This window comes from Ranitomeya imitator, chromosome 4 (genome assembly GCF_032444005.1).
Source record: "Ranitomeya imitator isolate aRanImi1 chromosome 4, aRanImi1.pri, whole genome shotgun sequence".
Lineage (NCBI taxonomy): Eukaryota > Metazoa > Chordata > Amphibia > Anura > Dendrobatidae > Ranitomeya > Ranitomeya imitator.
In genome coordinates this window covers 94,403,437-94,429,618 of record NC_091285.1, presented here as the reverse complement: position 1 = coordinate 94,429,618, position 26,182 = coordinate 94,403,437, and the positions used below count along the sequence as shown (strand labels likewise).

The following is a 26,182-nucleotide window of genomic DNA, read 5'->3' as shown; positions in this document are numbered from 1 at the left end:
CTAGAATATGCATGTCCCCGTAGTATATGGATAATTATGATTCCAGAATTCGAGGCACCCTGTGCCTGTCACTGATTGGTCGAGGCAACCTTTATGACATCATCGTCACCATGGCAACCATTATGACATCTACGTCGATACTGTGCCCATCGCTGAATCAGAAACGTGAGATGTCTACGTCCTTTATGACATCATCGTCTCTGTGCCCGTTGCTGATTGGTGGAGGCCTGGCGGCCTCGACCAATCAGAGAGCCGGGATTTCCAGGACAGACAGACAGACAGACAGACGGAAAAACCCTTAGACAATTATATATATAGATATATATATACACACACATATATATATATACACACACATATATATATATATATATATATATATATATATATATATATATATATATATATATATATATATATGTATATACACATACTTATACAGAGAGAGAGACACACAAAGATATACAGGTGCTTCTCACAAATTTAGAGTATCAAAAAAGTACATTTATTTCAGTTCTTCAATACAAAAAAGTGAAAATCATTTCATTAGAAATGGAGTGATCTACACTATTTCAAGTGTTTATTTATGTTAATGTTAAAGGGAACCTGTCACCTCCAAAATCGAAGGTGAGCTGAGCCCACCAGCATCAGGGGCTTATCTACAGCACCAGGGCCGTATTTAGAGTTTCTGCTGCCCTAGGCACTTTTCGTGCTGCCTCCCCCATTGGTGAGTATGACACTATCGGCAGTGACTTAGGCTACTTTAACATTAGCGATTTTTTACATTTGCGGCAGTTTTTCCGCATCTGTAACGGATCACTTACGGCAACAGTGCGTTCGGCCTCATTCATTCCCTATGGGACTTGGACATGTGCGGCGCGGCACTTGCGGTTTTGCCGCGATCCGGCAAATGCGGTACTTGCAGCAACAGGGAAAAAAATGCTGCTAGCCGTGTTTTTTTGTCTCGCCTCAAGTGCAAAACCTCAAGTGCCGCACATGTCCGCAAGTCCCATAGGGAATGAATGAGGCCGAACGCAGAGTTGCCGGCCCGTAACTGATACGTTACGCGGCAGATGTGGAAAAACTGCAGTATCTGCCGCGAACGGAGAAAATTGCTGATGTGAAAGTAGCCTTAGCAAACCTTTCCAGTTGTCATGTGAGAATCTGGTGAATCTCATACACATTACATGGTCAGTTGATTCTGCCATGGTTGCAAGGTTTGACAGATTTCTAAAGGGAACCCCCTCTTCAGCCTCACCCTGTTGGATGCAGGACGCAGACTTCCCTCAGCAGCCTTTCCTCACTCCCGTAAGCAGCCTCCACCTGCCAGATGCAGCCTCCATCTGCGAATGCAGCCTCCACCTGCCAAATGCAGCCACCTCAGCAGCCTCTCATCTCACCAGCCTCCCATCACCAGCCTTACCTCTCCTCAGCAGCCTCCCCTCACCAGCCGCTCATCTCCTCTCCAGCCTCTCATCTCCTCTCCTCACCAGCCTCTCATCTCCTCAGCAGCCTCTCATCTCCTCAGCAGCATCCCATCTCCTCACCAGCCTCCCATCACCAGCCTCTCCTCTCCTCACCAGCCTCTCTTCCCCTCACCAGCCTCCCTTCTCTCCTCACCAGCCTTCCCTCTCACCAGCCTCTCCTCTCACCAGCCTCCCCTCTCATCACCAGCAGCCTCTCCTCTCCTCACCAGCAGACTCTCCTCTCCTCAACAGCCTCCCATCTCCTCACCAGCCTCTCTTCTCCTCACCAGCCTCCCCTCACCAGCCTCCCTTCTTCTCTCCTCACCAGCCTTCCCTCTCACCAGCCTCTCCTCTCCACACCAGCCTCCCCTCTCCTCACCAGCAGCCTCTCCTCACCAGCCTCCCCTCTCCTCACCAGCCTCTCCTCTCCAGCCTCCCCTCTCAGCAGCCTCCCCTCTCAGCAGCCTCCCATCTCCTCACCAGCCTCCCCTCTCATCTCCTCACCAGCCTCTCCTCTCATCTCCTCTCCAGCCTCTCATATCCTCCCCTTAGCAGCCTCCCCTCACCAGCCTCTCCTCTCCCCTTAGCAGCCTCCCCTCTCATCTCCTCTCCAGCCTCTCATATCCTCCCCTTAGCAGCCTCCCCTCACCAGCCTCTCCTCTCCCCTTAGCAGCCTCCCCTCTCATCTCCTCTACAGCCTCTCATATCCTCCCCTTAGCAGCCTCCTCTCTCCCCTTAGCAGCCTCCCCTCTTCTCAGCAGCCTCCCTCCTCAGCAGCCCCCCTCATCTCCTCACCAGCCTCCCCTCTCCTCACCAACCTCCCCTCTCCTCACCAGCCTCTCATCTCCTCAGCAACAGCCTCCACTCTCATCTCCTCACCAGCCTCTCATCTCCTCTCCAGCCTCTCATATCCTCCCCTTAGCAGCCTCCCCTCACCAGCCTCTCCTCTCAGCAGCCTTCCCTCTCATCTCCTCTCCAGCCTCTCATATCCCCCCTTAGCAGCCTCCCCTCTCATTTCCTCTCCAGCCTCTCATATACTCCCCTTAGCAGCCTCCCCTCTCATCTCCTCTCCAACCTCTCATATCCTCCCCTTAGCAGCCTCCCCTCTTACCTTAGCCTCCCCTCTCATCTCATCTCCAGCCTCTCATATCCCCCCTTAGCAGCCTCCCCTCACCAGCCTCTCCTCTCCCCTTAGCAGCCTCCCCTCTCATCTCCAGCCTCTCATATCCTCCCCTTAGCAGCCTCCCCTCACCAGCCTCTCCTCTCCCCTTAGCAGCCTCCACTCTCCAGCCTCTCATCTCCTCTCCTCAGCAGCCACTCATATCCTCCCCTTAGCAGCCTCCCCTCACCAGCCTCTCCTCTCCCCTTGGCAGCCTCCCCTAACCAGCCTCTCCTCTCAGCAGCCTCCCCTTACCAGCCTCTCCCCTCCCCTTAGCAGCCTCCACTCTCCAGCCTCTCCTCTCCCCTTAGCAGCCTCCCCTCTCCAGCCTCTCCTCTCCCCTTAGCAGCCTCCCCTCTCCAGCCTCTCCTCTCCAGCCTCTCATCTCCTCTCCTCAGCAGCCACTCATATCCTCCCCTTAACAGCCTCCCCTCACCAGCCTCCCCTCTCCCCTTAGCAGCCTCCCCTCTCATCTCCTCATATCCTCCCCTTAGCAGCCTCCCCTCACCAGCCTCTCCTCTCCCCTTAGCAGCCACCCCTCTCATCTCCTCTCCAGCCTCTCATATCCCCCTTAGCAGCCTCCCCTCACCAGCCTCTCCGCTCCCCTTAGCAGCCTCCCCTCTCATCTCCTCATATCCTCCCCTTAGCAGCCTCCCCTCTCATCTCCTCATATCCTCCCCTTCCCCTCACCAGCCTCTCCTCTCCCCTTAGCAACCTCCCCTCTCATCTCCTCTCCAGCCTCTCATATCCCCCTTAGCAGCCTCCCCTCACCAGCCTCTCCGCTCCCCTTAGCAGCCTCCCCTCTCATCTCCTCTCCAGCCTCTCATATCCTCCCCTTAGCAGCCTCCCCTCTCCCCTTAGCCTCCCCTCTCATCTCCTCTCCAGCCTCTCATATCCCCCCTTAGCAGCCTCCCCTCACCAGCCTCTCCTCTCCCCTTAGCAGCCTCCCCTCTCATCTCCAGCCTCTCATATCCTCCCCTTAGCAGCCTCCCCTCACCAGCCTCTCCTCTCCCCTTAGCAGCCTCCACTCTCCAGCCTCTCATCTCCTCTCCTCAGCAGCCACTCATATCCTCCCCTTAGCAGCCTCCCCTCACCAGCCTCTCCTCTCCCCTCACCAGCCTCTCCTCTCCCCTTAGCAGCCTCCCCTCTCATCTCCAGCCTCTCATATCCTCCCCTTAGCAGCCTCCCCTCACCAGCCTCTCCTCTCCCCTTAGCAGCCTCCACTCTCCAGCCTCTCATCTCCTCTCCTCAGCAGCCACTCATATCCTCCCCTTAGCAGCCTCCCCTCACCAGCCTCTCCTCTCCCCTTAGCAGCCTCCCCTCATCTCCTCATATCCTCCCCTTAGCAGCCTCCCCTCACCAGCCTCTCCTCTCCCCTTAGCAGCCTCCCCTCTCATCTCCTCTCCAGCCTCTCATATCCCCCTTAGCAGCCTCCCCTCACCAGCTTCTCCGCTCCCCTTAGCAGCCTCCCCTCTCATCTCCTCATATCCTCCCCTTAGCAGCCTCCCCTCTCATCTCCTCATATCCTCCCCTTAGCAGCCTCCCCTCACCAGCCTCTCCTCTCCCCTTAGCAGCCTCCCCTCTCATCTCCTCTCCAGCCTCTCATATCCCCCTTAGCAGCCTCCCCTCACCAGCCTCTCCGCTCCCCTTAGCAGCCTCCCCTCTCATCTCCTCATATCCTCCCCTTAGCAGCCTCCCCTCTCATCTCCTCATATCCTCCCCTTAGCAGCCTCCCCTCACCAGCCTCTCCTCTCCCCTTAGCAACCTCCCCTCTCATCTCCTCTCCAGCCTCTCACATCCCCCTTAGCAGCCTCCCCTCACCAGCCTCTCCGCTCCCCTTAGCAGCCTCCCCTCTCATCTCCTCTCCAGCCTCTCATATCCTCCCCTTAGCAGCCTCCCCTCTCCCCTTAGCCTCCCCTCTCATCTCCTCTCCAGCCTCTCATATCCCCCCTTAGCAGCCTCCCCTCACCAGCCTCTCCTCTCCCCTTAGCAGCCTCCCCTCTCATCTCCAGCCTCTCATATCCTCCCCTTAGCAGCCTCCCCTCACCAGCCTCTCCTCTCCCCTTAGCAGCCTCCACTCTCCAGCCTCTCATCTCCTCTCCTCAGCAGCCACTCATATCCTCCCCTTAGCAGCCTCCCCTCACCAGCCTCTCCTCTCCCCTTAGCAGCCTCCCCTCTCATCTCCTCATATCCTCCCCTTAGCAGCCTCCCCTCACCAGCCTCTCCTCTCCCCTTAGCAGCCTCCACTCTCCAGCCTCTCATCTCCTCTCCTCAGCAGCCACTCATATCCTCCCCTTAGCAGCCTCCCCTCACCAGCCTCTCCTCTCCCCTCACCAGCCTCTCCTCTCCCCTTAGCAGCCTCCCCTCTCATCTCCAGCCTCTCATATCCTCCCCTTAGCAGCCTCCCCTCACCAGCCTCTCCTCTCCCCTTAGCAGCCTCCACTCTCCAGCCTCTCATCTCCTCTCCTCAGCAGCCACTCATATCCTCCCCTTAGCAGCCTCCCCTCACCAGCCTCTCCTCTCCCCTTAGCAGCCTCCCCTCTCATCTCCTCATATCCTCCCCTTAGCAGCCTCCCCTCACCAGCCTCTCCTCTCCCCTTAGCAGCCTCCCCTCTCATCTCCTCTCCAGCCTCTCATATCCCCCTTAGCAGCCTCCCCTCACCAGCCTCCCCTCTCATCTCCTCATATCCTCCCCTTAGCAGCCTCCCCTCTCATCTCCTCATATCCTCCCCTTAGCAGCCTCCCCTCACCAGCCTCTCCTCTCCCCTTAGCAACCTCCCCTCTCATCTCCTCTCCAGCCTCTCATATCCCCCTTAGCAGCCTCCCCTCACCAGCCTCTCATATACTCCCCTTAGCAGCCTCCCCTCTCATCTCCTCTCCAGCCTCTCATATCCTCCCCTTAGCAGCCTCCCCTCTCCCCTTAGCCTCCCCTCTCATCTCCTCTCCAGCCTCTCATATCCCCCCTTAGCAGCCTCCCCTCACCAGCCTCTCCTCTCCCCTTAGCAGCCTCCCCTCTCATCTCCAGCCTCTCATATCCTCCCCTTAGTAGCCTCCCCTCACCAGCCTCTCCTCTCCCCTTAGCAGCCTCCACTCTCCAGCCTCTCATCTCCTCTCCTCAGCAGCCACTCATATCCTCCCCTTAGCAGCCTCCCCTCACCAGCCTCTCCTCTCCCCTTGGCAGCCTCCCCTAACCAGCCTCTCCTCTCAGCAGCCTCCCCTCACCAGCCTCTCCCCTCCCCTTAGCAGCCTCCCCTCTCCAGCCTCTCCTCTCCCCTTAGCAGCCTCCCCTCTCCAGCCTCTCCTCTCCCCTTAGCAGCCTCCCCTCTCCAGCCTCTCCTCTCCAGCCTCTCATCTCCTCTCCTCAGCAGCCACTCATATCCTCCCCTTAACAGTCTCCCCTCACCAGCCTCCCCTCTCCCCTAAGCAGCCTCCCCTCTCATCTCCTCATATCCTCCCCTTAGCAGCCTCCCCTCACCAGCCTCTCCTCTCCCCTTAGCAGCCTCCCCTCTCATCTCCTCTCCAGCCTCTCATATCCCCCTTAGCAGCCTCCCCTCACCAGCATCTCCGCTCCCCTTAGCAGCCTCCCCTCTCATCTCCTCATATCCTCCCCTTAGCAGCCTCCCCTCTCATCTCCTCATATCCTCCCCTTAGCAGCCTCCCCTCACCAGCCTCTCCTCTCCCCTTAGCAACCTCCCCTCTCATCTCCTCTCCAGCCTCTCATATCCCCCTTAGCAGCCTCCCCTCACCAGCCTCTCCGCTCCCCTTAGCAGCCTCCCCTCTCATCTCCTCATATCCTCCCCTTAGCAGCCTCCCCTCTCATCTCCTCATATCCTCCCCTTAGCAGCCTCCCCTCTCATCTCCTCTCCAGCCTCTCATATCCTCCACTTAGCAGCCTCCCCTCTCCAGCCTCTCCTCTCCAGCCTCTCATCTCCTCTCCTCAGCAGCCACTCATATCCTCCCCTTAACAGCCTCCCCTCACCAGCCTCCCCTCTCCCCTTAGCAGCCTCCCCTCTCATCTCCTCATATCCTCCCCTTAGCAGCCTCCCCTCACCAGCCTCTCCTCTCCCCTTAGCAGCCTCCCCTCTCATCTCCTCTCCAGCCTCTCATATCCCCCTTAGCAGCCTCCCCTCACCAGCCTCTCCGCTCCCCTTAGCAGCCTCCCCTCTCATCTCCTCATATCTTCCCCTTAGCAGCCTCCCCTCTCATCTCCTCATATCCTCCCCTTAGCAGCCTCCCCTCACCAGCCTCTCCTCTCCCCTTAGCAACCTCCCCTCTCATCTCCTCTCCAGCCTCTCATATCCCCCTTAGCAGCCTCCCCTCACCAGCCTCTCCGCTCCCCTTAGCAGCCTCCCCTCACCAGCCTCCCCTCTCCCCTTAGCAGCCTCCCCTCTCATCTCCTCATATCCTCCCCTTAGCAGCCTCCCCTCACCAGCCTCTCCGCTCCCCTTTGCAGCCTCTCATCTCCTCTCCTTTGCAGCCTCTCCTCACTCACATCAGCAGACTCCCGTCTCCTCTCTCACCTCACTCCTCTCTGCAGCTTCCTCTCACACTGCCCGCCTCCTCTCCCTGCTTCCCGCCGACTTCAGTATCTTCTCCCACAAACATGGCATGCTGCTCAGCTCTGCAGTCTGCTCCAGTGCTCCTACATTAAGAAGAGCGCGCAGCATGTCACATGACCAGCGTCAGGACCATGATGCACTTGGGCCTGCCTGCTGCTTAAAGGTATAGCACCCATTTCTGGACGCCAGATGCACACTAACAAGTAATGCCCGGATAGCGGGTGGCCCTGCGCCCGAGACCCCCTCCCCCGCAGCAGCCGTGGCTGAGGTAGGTGGGTGGGCGGGGTGACCCCCGAACCTTAAAAAAAAAAGAAAAAAAAATTTATTTTTTTTTAAAAACTTGCTCAGGTGCCGCCCCCTTCACATTGCCCCGCCCTAGGCACGTGCCCTCAAGTGCCTAGTGGCAAATACGGCCCTGTACAGCACTCTGTAATGCTGTAGATAAGTCCCCGATGTATCCTGAAAGATGAGAAAAAGAGGTTAGATTATTCTCACCCAGTGGCAGTCCCGCTGCAGTCCGGTCCGATGGGCGTCGTGGTCCGGGGCCTCGCATCTTCTTACGATGATGTCCTCTTGTCTTCATGCTGCGGCTTCGACGCAGACGCACTTTGTCTTCCCTGTTGAGAGCAGAGCAAAGTACTGCAGTGCGCAGGCGCCGGGAAAGGTCAGAGGCTCGATGCCTGTGCACTGCAGTACTTTGCTCTGCACTCAACAGGGCAGACAAAGAACGCCTGCGCTGGAGCCACAGTGCGAAGACGAGAGGACGACGTCATCCTATGAAGATGGGAGGGACCGGAACGGACCACGACGCCCATCGAATTGGACTGCCCAGGTGAGTATAATCTAACCTCTTTTTCTCATCTTTCAGGATACATCGAGGGCTTATCTACAGCATTACAGAATGCTGTAGATAAGCCCCTGATGCCGGTGGGCTTAGCTCACCTTTGATTTTGGGGGTGACAGGTTCCCTTTAATGATGAAAATGAAAATCCTAAAGTCATTATCTCAGTAAATTAGAATAATTAGCAAAAACACATGCAAAGGCTTCATAAGCATTTAAAAAGGTCCCTAAGTATGTTTCAATAGGCTCCACAATCATGGAGAAGACTGCCGACTTGACAGATGTCCAGAAGGCAGTCGTTGACAAACTCTACAAGGAGGGAAAGCCACAAAAGGTCATTGCTAGAGAAGCTGGCTGTTCACAGAGTGCTGTATCCAAGCACTTAATGGACTGTTGAGTGGAAGGAAATAGTGTGGTAGAAAAAGTTGCACAAGCAACCGGGATAACCGCAGCCTTGAAAGGATTGTTGAGAAAAGGCCATTCAAAAATTGAGGGGAGATTCACAAGGATTGGACTGCTGCTGGAGTCATTGCTTCAAGAACCAACACACACAGATATATCCAGGAAAGGGGCTACAAGTGTTGCATTCCTTGTGTCAAGCCACTCATGACCAATAAACAATGCCAGAAGCGTCTTACCTGGGCCAAGGAGAAAAAGGACTGGACTGTTGCTCTGTGGTCCAAGGTGTTTTCAGATGAAAGCAAATTTTGCATTTCATTCGGAAATCACGGTCCCAGAGTCTGGAGGAAGAGTGGAGGCCACAATCCAAGCTGCTTGAGGTTTAGTATGAAGTTTCCACAATCAGTATTGGTTTGGGAATCCATATCATCTGCTGGTGTAGGTCCACTGTGCTTTATCAAGACCAAAGTCAGCGCAGCCATCTACCAGGAAATTTTTAAGCACTTCATGCTTCCCTTTGCCGCCGAGCTTTTTGAAGATGGAAATTTAATTTTCCAGCAGGACTTGGCACCTGTCCACACTGCCAAAGGTACCAATAACTGATTTAAAAACAACAGTATCACTGTGCTTGATTGGCAAGCAAACTTGCCTGACCTTAACCCCATAGAGAATCTATGGGGTATTGTAAAGAGGAAGATGAGAGACACCAGACCCAACAGTGCAGAGGAGCTGAAGGCTGCTATCAAAGCAACCTGTGCTTCCATAACACCTCAGCAGTGCTACAGGCTGATCGCCTCCATGCCAGCTGCATTGATACAGTATTGATGCAAAAGGAGCTTTGACCAAGTATTTAGTGCATTTACTAAACATACATTTCAGTAGGCCAACATTTCGGATTTTAAAATCATTTTTCAAGCTGGTGTTATAAAGTATTCTTATTTACTGAGAAAATGACTTTTGAGCTTTCATAGGCTGTAAGCCATAATCATCAACATTAACAGAAATAAACAGTTGAAATAGATCACTCTGTTTGTAATGACTACATATAATATATGAGTTTCACTTTTTGTATTAAAGAACTGAAATAAATTAACTTGATGATAGTCTTAACTTTGTGTGAAGTATACACATATATACAGTGGGTACATAAAGTATTCAGACCTCTTTACATTTTCCACTTTCATTGCAGCCATTTGGTAAATTCATAAAAGTTCATTTTTTTCCTCAATGTACACTATGCACCCCATCTTGACTGAAAAAAAACAAATATAGTAATTTTTGCAAATTTATTAAAAAAAAAATGAATTGGGCTACTTTGAATATGGGAACACTCTGAACTATGATTAAAAACCAGTCGGTTTGAAACGCATAAGGCCATGAGTTTCCCGGGTTACTTGCCTTTTCTCTAAACCAATGGTTTTATACCATAATTTTAAAAATGTTATACATTAAAGATATTTGTTTTTAAATCATTTTTCACAGATGCATCTGGCCTGAATTTGAGGCCATATCGTATGCAAATTAGCACTTCCAGAATATACATACAGGAAAATATATTCGCCTGCATTGGAACTCTAGCTTTGTGTGTATGTTCTAAAGCCCAACCTAATTGTATTCTTGCATGAAAACACCATAAGGCTATTAACCTAATCTGTGGACAATAGCACAGTAGGTTTAGTGGTTTCTATACATATCACTCTAGATTTCCTGTCAGAGGATGCACTTGGATAATCCAAATACCTGCTCCAAAGCACAGGTTCACAATTTCATGTTGTTTTAATGTTGCCTCCTGCTAATACGGACCATATCTGACAGAGGTGTAGGATGCTGTGATGTGCTCCAAGTCTTGCCACATTTTGGCTATGCTAACCCTGCCTTCCGAACTGCTGGCAGTGCCCCAGTTGCATTGAATACTTCCTCTTCCACCTCTGCCTTGTTGTTCCATTGACCCCCCCGCTGTCAAGTGAGAAAGCCATTAGTAGTTTCTCTCTCAGCGAGTGCATTTTGCAATCCTGCTCCAGTGACGGATGTAATAATGGAAGGTTTTTCTTGTAGCAGGGATCCAGCAAGTTGGCCACACAGGAATCTGCAATGGTAACACTACGGGTATCTCAAAGGTCGTTGTGCAGGTTCTGCAGCATGTATTGGCTCATATGTGCCAGGCTTCCCAGTGGCATCGACAAGCTGTCCTCTGTGGCAAGTGTTTAGTCTGGGTACTCTGTATCCCCCAGGAACGCTCTAGTGATGCTAGTAAGCTGATCTGAGTGCCAATTTGCTGTGAACATGGTTATTGATTCTCCCAAACTGTCCCCTGGCTGTACAGTTGGGTACCTGGCTGATGTTGGTACAGTAAACCACCCTCCTAGCCATGTGTGCATGACAGGTCTCATAATGGTGTGAATTGGCTCTGCTCCTATTTCTCTTGTGCCACCATGGTTAGAGAAAAAAAAAATTCCTTTCTTGGCGCTTCCGGAAGACAAGGATAGATTGAAGGTTGAGATAATTTGCTCAGTAGCAAATTTATTAGGATACTGTAATAAGAACAAAACAACGCGTTTCAGCCCACAACGGCCTTCATCAGGTATTATATGTGCTTTTAAAAATGTTTTAAAAGAAAGTTATCTTTATAGACTGGTGGTGACTCCTAACACATAGCAGGGGTGTGCCTGAATTAATTATGATTGACACTCCACCCCAAGTGAGTCAGTGTGATCTTAAACCAATCCTGGTGTATCAAATGTTATAATAAAAAAATAAAAAAAATGTTTTATATGTATGTAAATAAATATACAAGACATATTATAAATTGTAAAGTTACACAGTAAATCCTTTTCGAAAAGTATTTAAAAAACAATTAAATTACATATTGTCTTAGCAAAATTTAAAATTTTAAAGTTAGGAAAGGAGAAAATAATAAAAAATAAAAAATAAAAAGTAAAAAATAAAAATAAAATAAATGAATAAATAAATTAATAAATATGCGAAGCATATTATAAACTGCTAAATTACACAGTGGATCCTGTAATCCTTTCTACAAATATTTATAAAACAATTCAATTACATGTCATTTTAGCAGCATTCAGAAGGGAGAAAATATACATATACTTATACGCACATACATACATATATATATTTATATATATACTGTACCCCTTTTTTTTTATCTTTCCTCCTATTTCTCTCTTCTTCTCTCCTTTTTCCCCTTCATCTTTCATTTACCTCTTCTCCCTCTCCCTCCTCCTCCCCTCTCCATTGCGAATCTCTATACATTTTCCACTGTTTCATTGAGGCCATCGGGATATAAGGTTTTCAGTTGGAAAATCCAATAGGACTCCTTTCTATTTAATTTCTGGATTCTGTTGATGTCATTCTGTGGTATTTGCTCCACAGGGGTTACCTTTATGTCAAATTTTTTGTGATGTTTGACCAGAAGGTGTCTGGACAGACTATGTTTTAGAAAACCTTTTTTGGTGTTGTGCCTGTGTCCATTCATTGAAGGCCACAAGCACAAGTGATCACATAAATAACATAGTTGCCATCACAAGTGAGGTGTTGATTTATATTTATGGTTTCTCCTGTTCTGCTTGATATAATACAGTTTTGTTTATGGCTGATGATGTTGCAGCAGTGACACTTTTTAGATCCACATTGGAAAACTCCAAAAGGATGTTGTATAGGAGTCTCTTTAGTATTTAAAAGAGGAAAGGGGTTTCCCCAAATTACTAGGAGCAATGATGTTTTTAATTGTAACTCCCCTCCGAAATGTGATACCGGGATACTTAGGTAACCATTGTTTTAAAAAAGAATCCTTTCTTAGGATGTACCAATACTTATTTAAAATCTGTCTAAAGGTACCGTCACACATAACGATATCGTTAACGATATCGTTGCTTTTTGTGACGTAGCAACGATATCGTTAAGGAAATCGTTATGTGTGACAGCGACCAACGATCAGGCCCCTGCTGGGAGATCGTTGATTGCTGAGGAAAGTCCAGAACTTTATTTCGTCACTGGACTTCCTGCTGACATCGCTGAATCGGCGTGTGTGACACCGATCCAGCGATGTCTTCACTGGTAACCAGGGTAAACATCGGGTTACTAAGCGCAGGGCCGCGCTTAGTAACCCGATGTTTACCCTGGTTACCAGCGTAAACATTAAAAAAACAAACACTACATACTTACCTTCAGCTGTCTGTCCCTGGCGCTCTGCTTCTCTGCACTCCTCCTGTACTGGCTGTGAGCGCTGGCCGGAAAGCACAGCGGTGACGTCACCGCTCTGCTTTCCGGCCGCTGTGCTCACAGTCTGTGCAGGAGGAGTGCAGAGAAGCAGAGCGCCAGGAACAGACAGCTGAAGGTAAGTATGTAGTGTTTGTTTTTTTAACGTTTACGCTGGTAACCAGGGTAAACATCGGGTTACTAAGCGCGGCCCTGCGCTTAGTAATCCGATGTTTACCCTGGTTACTGGCATCGTTGGTCGCTGGAGAGCTGTCTGTGTGACAGCTCTCCAGCGACCAAACAGCGACGCTGCAGCGATCGACATCGTTGTCGGTATCGCTGCAGTGTCGCTTAGTGTGAAGGTACCTTTACTTGCACGCTTACCTGATGAAAAGCTGTGATGAAATTATATTCCCATTTAGTATTTTTTTCTATAGTGTTTTCATTTTCATTTTTGCACGTCTTTGTTTGTTCGATGTTTGAACTAGAAGGTTGTTTATTGTTTATGAGTTTCTTGTACAGACACTCATTTTGAGTTTTTTTCAAGTTTGTTTCATAAGCTTCTGCTATGAGATTTTTCGGGTATTTTTTATCCAAGAACTTTTTTGTCAAAACTTTGGATTGTTCTGCATAGTCTGTGTCTTGTGCCACCACATCATACATCGTGGACTGAATTATTCTTTTCATGAGGCATAGAAGGGGAATAGTAACGCTGATGGTGTCACCAGCGCTGGCCATAATGATGGAATATTTGAAGCAGCGAAACACGGCACACATGTCCTGCATGGAGACATATTCAATGGTAGTGAAGTAATAATGTTCTGCAGAGCAACTCACCCATGCGTGATGCAGCTGAAACTCCACTAGTGCCTGCTGCTGCTCAGTCTTTGAGGTGGAGTTCCACCTTGTTGGTATGTCGCCGCATATAAGGTGGTGAGCGGGAAGGCAGAAATAAAGCTGCAGCACAGATAGGCGAGCAGCAGTAGGGTTAGAATGCCTTAGATGTGCACACACTGCCCACACTTTAAGCAGCAGCTCCGACTTGTGTGGGTAGTTTTTCAGAAAGCTCTGGACCACTAAGTCCAGCACATACACCAGGCAAGGGATGTGCATCAATAGAATAGGCCCAGAGCTGCTACAAGATTTTGACCGTTATCGCACACCACCAGGCCAAGCTTTATGTTCACCAGCACCAACCACTTATCTGTCTGCTGTTTGATCCCAGTCCACCAGGGTTGCCTGGTTGCTAGGGAACCCCCACATGTTCTTATGCTGGCTAACAGATGTAAATCAATTCAGCTGCGGCAATAAAAACTAAAACTCCGAGCACTAAAAAATACTCGGAGGACACCCTAGCGTGCTCGGGGAATCTCGAGTAATGAGTGTATTCGCTCATCACTAGTCCCTGGCCATGCTTACTTGTCCACGTATTGGTGGTTATATAGACCTTGCCACTGATGGCGTTGCACAGAGCATAACTGATTTGGTCCGCAACATGCTTGTGCAGGGCTGGGATGGTGGCTGGGAATCACTGTGGGATTGCCACCCCCATCAGTTTTTCAAAAAAGTCTGTCTCCACCAGCCAGAAAAGCAGAATTTCAAATGCCAGTAATTTGGATATGCAGCCATTCAGGACCATGGCTAATAGGGGGTATCTTACCCTTCTCTCCTGGGTTTGGGGGATGGAAAGCTGAGCACTTCCATGGGATGGTGTGGAGATGCTGAGTCACACTGGTGGTGGTGGTAATGCTGTCACATGCTCTCTCTGCAGGGAGGCAGGTGGTCCTGTGCATTGTGATACAGGTCATACAGGTGGTGCTCAGGTCCAGAACATTTATACCTCGCTTCAGGGTTTGGAGACACAGCATGCAAACCATGGCTGGTTGGCAGCACATTCCCTGAAGAAATGCCACACCAGGGAGTTCTTTAGAGCTGCCTTTGGTGTGCTGATTTCAGCAGTGTGGTGGGCAGTAGTAGCTGACATACTGGCGAGTGGACATCCTCTGTGCCTTTGCACCCTGCTCCCTCTTTTTCTGTGGCGCATTTGGCCACCTCCTCTTCCTCCAAACTGCACACATCAGTAGGATGACCTCCGCTCCATGCTGCGTCTGGGACCTCATCATCCCCTGAATCATCTTCTACCGACTCCTCAATCCTGCCCTCCTTGCCATCTTCACACTGCAGAAAGACACTGCAGTTGACAACTCAATATCCTCATCATCTGACATGTGGTGCGGTGGTCCACTGACCGTGCCCACTAGCAGGGTGGGCCATTTATCTGGATACATAATAAATAAAATGGGAATGGTTGGTGATATCAACTTCCTGTTTGTGGCAAATTAGTATATGGGAGGGGGAAAACTTTTCAAAATGGGTGGTGACCATGGCGGCCATTCTGAAGTCAGACATTATGGATCCAACTATTTATTCCAAAAGAAAGAGGGTCATGTGACACATGACACATCAAATTTATTGAGAATTTCACTAGAAAAACAATGGTGTGCTTGTTTTTAACATAACTTTACTCTTTCATGAGTTATTTTCAAGTTTATAATCACTTATAGAATGTGTTCAAAGTGCTGCCCATTGTGTTGGATCGACAAAGCAACCCTCTTCTCCCACTTCTGACACACTGATAGCAACATCACAGAAGAAATGTTAACACAGGCATCCAGTATCTGTTGTTTCAGATGCTAGTAACATAGTAACATAGTAACATAGTTAGTAAGGCCGAAAAAAGACATTTGTCCATCCAGTTCAGCCTATATTCCATCATAATAAATACCCAGATCTACGTCCTTCTACAGAACCTAATAATTGTATGATACAATATTGTTCTGCTCCAGGAAGACATCCAGGCCTCTCTTGAACCCCTCGACTGAGTTCGCCATCACCACCTCCTCAGGCAAGCAATTCCAGATTCTCACTGCCCTAACAGTAAAGAAGATGCTGCACATCTTGTATCTTCACAGCATAGACAATTGCCTTCAGATGACTCCAAAGATAAAAGTATAAGGGGGTCAGATCATGAGACCTTGGTGGCAATTCAACTAGCCCACAATGACCAATCCACTTTCCAGGAAACTGTTCATGTAGGAATGCTCGGACCTGACACCCATAATATGGTGCACCAGGTCTCCACCAAGGTAGGAGAAGAGGGTTGCATTGTCCATCCAAAACAATGGGCAGCACTTTATGATCACTTCTGAAATGTGTTCAAACTTGTAAATAACTTGTGAAAGAATAAAATTATGTTAAAACCAAGCACACCATTGTTTTTCTTGTGAAATTCACAATAAATTGGATGTGTCACATGACCCTTTTCCCATTGGAAAAAATAGTTGGATCCAAAATGACCGACTTCAAAATTGCGGCCATGGTAGCCACCCATCCTGAAACATTTTCCCACTCCCACATACAAATGTGCCACAAACAGGAAGTTGATATCACCAACCATTCCCATTTTATTTAGGTGTATCCACATAAATTGCTCACCCTGTATATACACTGCTCAAAAAAATAAAGGGAACACAAACAACAGAATTTAACTCCAAGTAAATCAAACTTGTGTGAAATCAAACTGTACACTTGGTAAGCAACACTGTTTGACAATTAATTTCACATGCTGTTGTGCAAATGGAATAGACAACAGATGGAAATAATTGGCAATTATCAAGACACTCAAAGGAGTGGTTCTGCAGGAGGGCACCACAGACCACAACTCAGTACCAATGCTTTCTGGCTGATGTTTTGGTCACTTTGGAATGTTGGTTGTGCTTTCATACTTGTGGTAGCATGAGAGGGACTCTACAATCCACAAGTGGCTTAGGTAGTGGAGCTCATCCAGGATGGCACATCAATGTGAGCTCTGGCAAGAATGTTTGCTGTGTCTGTCAGCGTAGTGTCCAGAGGCTGGAGGCACTACCAGGAGACAGGCCAGTACACAAGGAGACGTGGAGAGGGCCGTATGAGGTCAACAACCCAGCAGCAGCACCGCTACCTCAGCCTTTGTGCAAGGAAAAACAGGAGGAGCACTGCCAGAGCCCTGCAAAATGACCTCCAGCAGGTCACAAATGTGTATGTGTCTGCACAAACAGTTAGAAACCAACTCCATGAGGATGGTGCGAGTGCCCGACGTCCACAGATGGGGTTGTGCTCACAGCATAACACCGTGCAGGACGCTGGGCATTTGACACACAACACCAGGATTGGCAAATTCAACACTGGCACCCTGTGCTCTTCACAGATGAAAGTAGGTTCACAGTGAGCACATGTGACAGACATGACAGTCTGGAGATGCCATGGACAGTGATCTACTGCCTTCAACATCTTTCAGCGTGATCGGTTTGGCAGTGTTAGTAGGTGTGGGGTGGCATTTCTTTGGAGGTCCACACAGCCCTCCATGTGCTCGCCAGAGGTAGCCTGACTGCCATTAGATACCGAGATGAGATCCTCAGACACCTTTTGAGACCATATGCTGGTGCAGTTGGCCCTGGGTTCCTCCTAATGCAGGAAAATGCCAGACCTCATGTGACTGGAGTGTGTCAGCATTTCCTGGAAGGTGAAGGTATTGAAGCTATGGACTGGCCTGTCCATTGACCAGACCTGAATCCGATTGAACACATCTGGGACATCATGTCTCACACCATCCACCAATGTCATGTTGTACCACAGAGGAGATCGCTCAGGAGACGATCTGCCGCCTCATCAGGAGCATGCCCAGGCATTGTAGGGAGGTCATACTGGCATGTGGAGGCCACACAGACTACTGAGCATCATTTCCTTGTCTTGAGGCATTTCCACTGAAGTTGGATCAGCCTGGAACTTCATTTTCCACTTGGATTTTGAGCATCATTCCAAGTCCAGACCTCCGTGGGATATTATTTGTTGTTTAAGTTGACAACTTTTAGGTTTTATTGTTCTTAACACATCCTACTATGTAATAAATAAAGATCTACAACTGGAATATTTAATTTAGCGATATCTATGATGTGGTATTTTAGTGTTCCATATAATATATACACACATATATATACTGTATACACATACATACATTATACACACATATATACAGTGGGGCAAAAAAGTATTTAGTCAGTCAGCAATAGTGCAAGTTCCACCACTTAAAAAGATGAGAGGTGTCTGTAATTTACATCATAGGTAGACCTCAACTATGGGAGACAAACTGAGAAAAAAAAATCCAGAAAATCACATTGTCTGTTTTTTTAACATTTTATTTGCATATTATGGTGGAAAATAAGTATTTGGTCAGAAACAAAATTTCATCTCGATACTTTGTAATATATCCTTTGTTGGCAATGACAGAGGTCAAACGTTTTCTGTAAGTCTCCACAAGGTTGCCACACACTGTTGTTGGTATGTTGGCCCATTCCTCCATGCAGATCTCCTCTAGAGCAGTGATGTTTTGGGCTTTTCGCTTGGGAACACGGACTTTCAACTCCCTCCAAAGGTTTTCTATAGGGTTGAGATCTGGAGACTGGCTAGGCCACTCCAGGACCTTGAAATGCTTCTTACGAAGCCACTCCTTCGTTGCCCTGGCGGTGTGCTTTGGATCATTGTCATGTTGAAAGACCCAGCCACGTTTCATCTTCAATGCCCTTGCTGATGGAAGGAGGTTTGCACTCAAAATCTCACGATACATGGCCCCATTCATTCTTTCATGTACCCGGATCAGTCATCCTGGCCCCTTTCAAGAGAAACAGCCCCAAAGCATGATGTTTCCACCACCATGCTTTACAGTAGGTATGCTGTTTGATGGATGCAACTCAGTATTCTTTTTCCTCCAAACACGACAAGTTGTGTTTCTACCAAACAGTTCCAGTTTGGTTTCATCAGACCATAGGACATTCTCCCAAAACTCCTCTGGATCATCCAAATGCTCTCTAGCAAACTTCAGACGGGCCCAGACATGTACTGGCTTAAGCAGTGGGACACGTCTGGCACTGCAGGATCTGAGTCCATGGTGGCGTAGTGTGTTACTTATGGTAGGCCTTGTTACATTGGTCCCAGCTCTCTGCAGTTCATTCACTAGGTCCCCCTGCGTGGTTCTGGGATTTTTGCTCACCGTTCTTGTGATCATTCTGACCCCACGGGGTGGGATTTTGCATGGAGCCCCAGATCGAGGGAGATTATCAGTGGTCTTGTATGTCTTCCATTTTCTAATTATTGCTCCCACTGTTGATTTCTTCACTCCAAGCTGGTTGGCTATTGCAGATTCAGTCTTCCCAGCCTGGTGCAGGGCTACAATTTTGTTTCTGGTGTCCTTTGACAGCTCTTTGGTCTTCACCATAGTGGAGTTTGGAGTCAGACTGTTTGAGGGTGTGCACAGATGTCTTTTTATACTGATAACAAGTTTAAACAGGTGCCATTACTACAGGTAATGAGTGGAGAAAAGAGGAGACTCTTAAAGAAGAAGTTACAGGTCTGTGAGAGCCAGAAATCTTGATTGTTTGTTTCTGACCAAATACTTATTTTCCACCATAATATGCAAATAAAATGTTAAAAAAACAGACAATGTGATTTTCTGAATTTTTTTTTCTCAGTTTGTCTCCCATAGTTGAGGTCTACCTATGATGTAAATTACAGACGCCTCTCATCTTTTTAAGTGGTGGAACTTGCATTATTGCTGACTGACTAAATACTTTTTTGCCCCACTGTATATATATACTGTGTAAATATATATATATACACACACACACATATGTGTATATAATGTATATATATATATATATGTGTGTGTGTGTGTGTGTATGTATGCATGCATGTGTGTATGTATATATATCTGTCTGTCCTTCTGTCTGTCACGGGTATTCATTGGTTGCGGCCTCTGTCTGTCATGGAATCCAAGTCGCTGATTGGTCTCGCCAGCTGCCTGTCATGGCTGCCGCGAAAAATCAGCGACGGCCACAGTCCGATAAGTCCCTCCCTACTCCCCTGCAGTCAGCGCCCGGCGTCCGCTCCATACTTCCCGCAGTCACCACTCACACAGGGTTAATGCCAGCGGTATCGGACCGCGTTATGCTGCGGGTAACCGCTATTAACCCTGTGTGACCAAGTTTTTACTATTGATGCTGCCTATGCAGCGTCAATAGTGAAAACATCTAATGTTAAAAATAATTTAAAAAATCATCGTATACTCACCCTCCGGTGCCTTTCTCGCTCCTCGCAACGATTCGGTGACCACTCCAGCAAGGTGGCAGGTTCCAGTGCTAAGGATGGTATGCGACAAGGACCTTCCATGACGTCACGGTCATGTGACCGCGACGTCATCACAGGTCCTGCGCGAGAAGGACCTTCCATAATGTCACGGTCATGTGACCGCGACGTCATCACAGGTCCTGCGCGCCTACGTGAGAAGGACCTGCCATGACGTCACGGTCATGTGACCGCGACGTCATCACACCCTGGGACCGGAAGCTGGCAACAGAACTACAAGGGGCCCTCGGATCGGAAGGTGAGTATATGTTTATTTTTTATTTTTTAACCTGTAACATACGTGGCTGGGCAATATACTACGTAGCTGGGCAATATACTACGTGGCTCTGTGCTGTATACTACGTCGCTGTGTAATATACTACGTGGCTCTGTGCTGCATACTACAACACTGGGCAATATACTACGTAACTGGGCAATATACTACGTAACTGGGCAATATACTACGTGGCTGGGCAATATGCTCTGTGCTGTATACTACGTGGCTGGGCAATATACTACATGGCTGGGTAATATACTACGTGGGCTGTGCAATATACTACGTGACTGGGCAATATACTACTTGACTGGGCAATATAGTACGTGACTGGGCAATATACTACGTAGGCTGTGCAATATACTATGTGGCTCTGTGCTGTATACTACGTCGCTGGGCAATATACTACATGGCTGGGCAATATACTACGAGTACATGCACACACATTATATACACATATTTATATATATATATATATACATACACATATACTGTATATATGTACACACACGCACACACACATTACACACACACATATATATATATATACACAGATACACATGCGCACACACACGCATACATACACACATGCATATACATACATATACATACATACAGTACATACATACATACATTCACACACACACACAGCACCAACAATTACCTCAATAAATGTGCAACGTTTTTTTCAAACCAACAGTGCAATGGTTTCTCTCAATAGAATAAAAAACATAAATAGCACAAAAATAATAGGAAAAAGTGGACTTTATTGCCCAATGGCGTGGCGATGTTTCAAATATCAGATTGTAGTATCCTTTCTCAAGCCCAATGGCGTGGCTTGAGAAAGGATATTACAAGTCCACTTTTTCCTATAATTTTTGTGCTGCGTTTCTTTTTTATTCTATACATACATATACCGTATGTATTACACATTGTGAAGGGTTGACACACATCGCCACTTCCTCAGGTAGTCAAAGGAAACCGTTCTGGTAGAAAATCACCTGCTGGTTTATAGAGGATTACATAAACCTTGGCAGGGTTCAGCAAAATAAACAGAGCTTTGCTTGCTTATTGGTAAAAGAAACAAAAATACAGTCCTTGCGAGTCCATTCAATGCAGGGTTCACACATCAAAACGAGACACCTCATTGAGCTTGCCGTGCTCATAACAAAACCACTATTTGCCATTGGGCTTCGGAACGAGGATGATGGGACTTGACCAGCCACTTCTTGATTCCTCATTCTCCGAGAAGGTGAAGAGAATGCTGGACCTTGGGGTGATAATCTCCCGGCATGCTTTGGGGATTCTGTAGGGTTTGAAGTTTACCCTTACATGCGGCTCTGTTAACACATCGTGTTCCACGACCTGTGTGCGTCCTAGCAACTTCAAGAATAGGTCATGGTTCAGCTGCAGCAGTTCTCAACATTGTTGCTTCTGGGCCAGTGTTAGCATCTCAGCGAACATGACCTCCTTGATCTTGGCTTTGGGATTCAGAATCTCTCGGTAACACCATGGCCAATAGAACCTCTGTAAGATTCTCTCCTGAGTTTTCTCCACCCCCAAATGTCCATCAAAAACATGTCTAAAACCCTATATTGGTAGGGTCCTGGAACTAACAACTGCTCAACTATCTCTCCTCCCCTCAGTTTGGTCACTCAATACAATAAATTACCATTTCCTGCAAAACGAGGAAACCTGGTGTCTGCCCCCGACTCTTGAGCAACCCCACTGCAAAAAATCAAATACCCCCTTCAATGTAAGGTCCCGAAGTTGAGCAGTCCCAAAGTTCTCTTTGGGCTCCTCTAAGTCAGGGAAGCTGGGCTCCTCTATTATCGTCTTGGCCTCCTCTTCAGTGAGGGCACATAGGGAAAACTCCTTCACTTCTGAGTCGACCTTCAGACGGGCCTGGCTTTTGACCGGGACACTTTGTACATCCTTTTTGCCACATATTCCAAAATAGAGCCAAAATCCAACCCAGGATGACAGGACAGATTAAGTCCTTTTCTACCCCAACCGCATGGGCTCTATCACCACAATGCTCCCATGGTTACAAGGGCTACATGGTAATCCTTGACGACTCCGTGTATGCAGCGGATGCCCACAAATTTATTAGGGATTAACTGGTTGTGCAGTGCAGCGCTGATTAGGGTCACCATACTTCCAGAGTCCAATAGTCCTAGGACCATTACCCCATTGACCGACACAGCATATAACTGGGGTCCCTCGCAGGGTTAACAATCCACACTGCAGTCCAGGTAGGCATAGTAGGAGAAGCACCTGCCTAAGCTACTGTACATAGGCTCAGGGGGCATGCAACACCAGGCAGTTATGTGTCCAGGATTGTGATACCGCCAACAGACCACAACCTTCATGAGAGGCATTGGTGACACCTCAGCAGGGTTGGGCCACCCTCCATACTGAGCCCGCCCCTTTTATCCCAGCATGGATAACTAGCAAGGTCAGGTTTCCTGAGGAATTTCTCCAATCCCTGGTATCTCTAAACCAGGCCGACCAAGTATGTATGCATTCTAGGGGTTGCTCTGGGCAACCCAGGTCTGTATTTGCCTAGGGAGGTAGGGAACGAACCTATCCATCACCACACGCTCAATCATTTTGGCTGGAGTGGAAGTCTCTGGCTGTAACCACGTTTGAACCAGATGCAATAGATCAAACATCTGGGAGAGTGGGGGTTTGTCACCTCTATACGCCCAGTGGTGAACTCGCTGAGCCCTAACAGACATGGTTACTCCCAGGTGTGACAATTTCATTTTTTAGTTTGCCATGACATACATGTATATATGAATGTATTTATGTAGTATGTTGTATGTAGTATGTATGTTTGTGGGTTTTTTTACATTTAACACATTAGCCGGATGATGGGACTACTACTGTCCCATCATTGGCTAATGTGTCAATCACTGTCATTGTAGCAGGCATAGCCCGATGGGACTATCGGACGATGCCTGCACATAGACACAAAGACCCCCCGGCAGGCCCGCACAGACCCCCGAGAGGCCCGCACAGAGCCAAGGGAGGCCCGCACAGACCCCCGAGGGGCCCGCACAGACCCCCAAGAGGCCCGCACAGACCCCCAAGAGGCCCATACAGACCCTCGAGAGACCCGTACAGCCCCCCGAGAGACCTGTACAGACCCCCAGCAGCACACACAGACCCCCGAGAGATCCGTACAAACCCCCAGCAGGCTCGCACAGACCCCCGATAGGCTCACACAGACACCGCCCACACAGACATGCAGTCTCCGCCACACCCCCCACCACGACATAATTTCAGCAGCCAATCACAGCCATTCCATTAGTTAACATGGCTAACATGCCTAACAGGATGTGTCCACACTTCTTAGGATCCTCATTGGCTGAATTGAATAAAACTGGCTCATTGCATTATGGGAACTTCTGAATCCGGTATTCAATATTGTAAAAGTATCGGAACTCAGTATCGGAACTCCGATACAGCGAATATCGGCCGATACCCGATATTTGCAGTATCGGAATGTTCAACACTAGTCCTCACTTAAAAGCAAGTACTACATGGCAATATCTATTTGATATTTTTGGGCTGTGCCAGGAATATAGTGCTAAAAAAAGCATTGAGATGTCCTATTCAATCAAAAACAGAGAAGTGGACATATATATATATATATACACATATATACTCACTTGCAAGACTTTTCCTTCTTCATCACAAACACACATGATAACTTCAACGTTCCTCTGCGTAGCTTTGTCGAAATCACCATTTAGCAATATAATGTAAATATCATTTCTTACATCACCTATATTATAAAAAGCAAAATATGATGGAACGAAATATAAAATATGCTAATAATGATGTGGCTTTTCTTACAATATTAGCTTATTACATACTATTACATTGTCTGCTTTATACTATACTTTTAAGCAATGCTCTAATTTAAAGGGCTATTCCCAACCATTTACATGGGAGTTACGAAAACAGCATTGCTCAGCCACTTTTGGAATATGCGCATATTCCTCACTGTAATGACCATGTGACCGCTCACACAGGATCTGCTGCAGCCGCTGAGAGGAGACATCGCAGGAGCTGGGTGAGTATTTCACGGCAGGCAAGTCGAGGGGGGGGGGGGGGCGGGCACAGGGGATGGGAGGCGGGAGGGGACGCACAAACTTTATTTTTAAGGGAAAATAAATAAAAAAAAACATTGATTTTTCATTCCTTCACTCCAGCGAACGCTGCTGGGGAGAAGGGATGAATATTGGCTTCAGCACCACACGCAGGGGGGACAGCGCTTAATGTAGCGCTGTCTCTCTTGCGGGCGGTACGTGCACACGGAGGAGAGTGTACACTGTTCTTCATGTGCACTGTCCGTATTGTGGTCCGTGCTGCCGGTAAAAAACAGACATGTCTACGTGTTTTGCACACGGACACATGGTCCGTGTGAAAACATGCACATGTGCAGAAACACATAGATCCTAATGGGTTTACGTGTGTCAGTGTCTCCGGTACGTGAGAAAACTGTCACTACACATACCGGAGACACTGACGTGTGATAGAGGCCTAATAGGAATCTGCAGGTGTAAAACCGCAGGTGAAATCTGCACAAAAACTGCAAAAAAAATGTGGTAAATCTGTGGTAATTCCATAGGAAATCCGCAGTGCAGATTACCTGCGGATTTACCAAAATCAGTCCGGAAAAATCTGCAGAGTAATCAGCAGCGTGTGCACATAGCCTTACTTGTCAGCAACACCATCTTTATTCTATTTGCATATTAGCTCTATTTTATGAATTACATTTTACCAACATTGCTTTTTTAAATGATCCATTATTAGTTATATACTGTGTTAATAGAAAATTAGACTTCTGGAAAATCTTTGAATTGACCGTATTCTGTTCAGTATACACAATCCCACTTCCCTAGCTGTTAAATTTTGCCTACCTGGCATAATAATTTCAGGGAATCCTAGCTTTCTTGCAATCACCGTAGATCTGTCCACAAGGTGAGGGTAGACTTTCCGAATCTGAACAGAGTCACCGGCCAACATTTTCATTGTAACCCAAAGACCTAAAAAATATTCAGAATGCATAATGTAACAATCAAACTAATGTAACCATTGTGCAAGCTTTTTACATTGGTTTAATCAGTTCCTAATTTTAAAGCCGGATACAATAAGAATTAACTAATTTGCCAATTATATTTTCATTTCTCTATGTATTCGACTTATTGGTAATTGATCCCCTTAGGAAATGCTATTTACCTGCAAATATAGGGTTAATCTGCAGGTATGTAAAATTGAAATCCTGCTCGACTGCCTCATTGGTGCATCAGCTACTGGGAGAAAATGAACTGCTAGACTCATAGTAGTTACTACCAGCCATATGGGTCATGTAGAGAGGTGTTCAGTGAACATGGTTGCCATCACCTCCCCATGCTTTTGCTGAAAGCCTGCTCTGCACATGTATGCTGTGGGGCAGCCTGTCAAAGTGTCTGGGGGCGATATCAGACACTTTCTGGGATCGGACTGTAAGAGCCCTCCACATCTCACAGGCAGGCTATAGGTTTATTTTCTCCCCATAGCTGATGCTTCAGTATGCTGGTTACACGAGACTTAAATGCTATTTAATCCACAATGTCATGTAAAATAACGCCACTGATCTGTGTGGGGTTAGCCTGCAGGTTTATTGTGTTCTGACATCATTTGGTGCCTGCATGGAGTGTCCTGCTGCCAGGAGAAAATCAGTCAGTGACTAAAACCATGCTAAAGACCCTCTTTTGACTGCCGGGGAAATAAAGTTAATTTCCTCCCAGCAGCGGGATTGCAGTTCTGGCTCCCCATGGTGTCAGAACATTATTAACCTGCTAGTTAACCCCATATCTGCAGGTTAATAGCATTATTTTACATAAAAGGTTCCCCTTAATAAGCATGAGAAATAATTTTGCTAAGTATATATCATGGGTCATAGCTATGCACCAAAATTGGTTTATTATAGCGAAGTCAGAATGCATTAATTCCAGACATGTACTGGGCAGAAAATTATTGTAACCTGCCCAAAAGAGA

General features: G+C 47.7%; 1 protein-coding gene across 1 annotated transcript in view; it reads right to left on the bottom strand.

Moving 5' to 3' along the window:
• The window catches only part of DOCK2 (dedicator of cytokinesis 2), a 1,209,209-nt gene that overhangs the window by 893,112 nt on the left and 289,915 nt on the right, over nucleotides 1-26,182 (bottom strand). The window contains exons 13-14 of the mRNA XM_069763868.1: nucleotides 25,063-25,188; nucleotides 23,806-23,921 (exon numbers count right to left, since the gene is read on the bottom strand). Coding sequence (XP_069619969.1) covers nucleotides 23,806-23,921; nucleotides 25,063-25,188 — 242 coding nt within the window. The remainder of the gene's footprint in view (nucleotides 1-23,805; nucleotides 23,922-25,062; nucleotides 25,189-26,182) is intronic.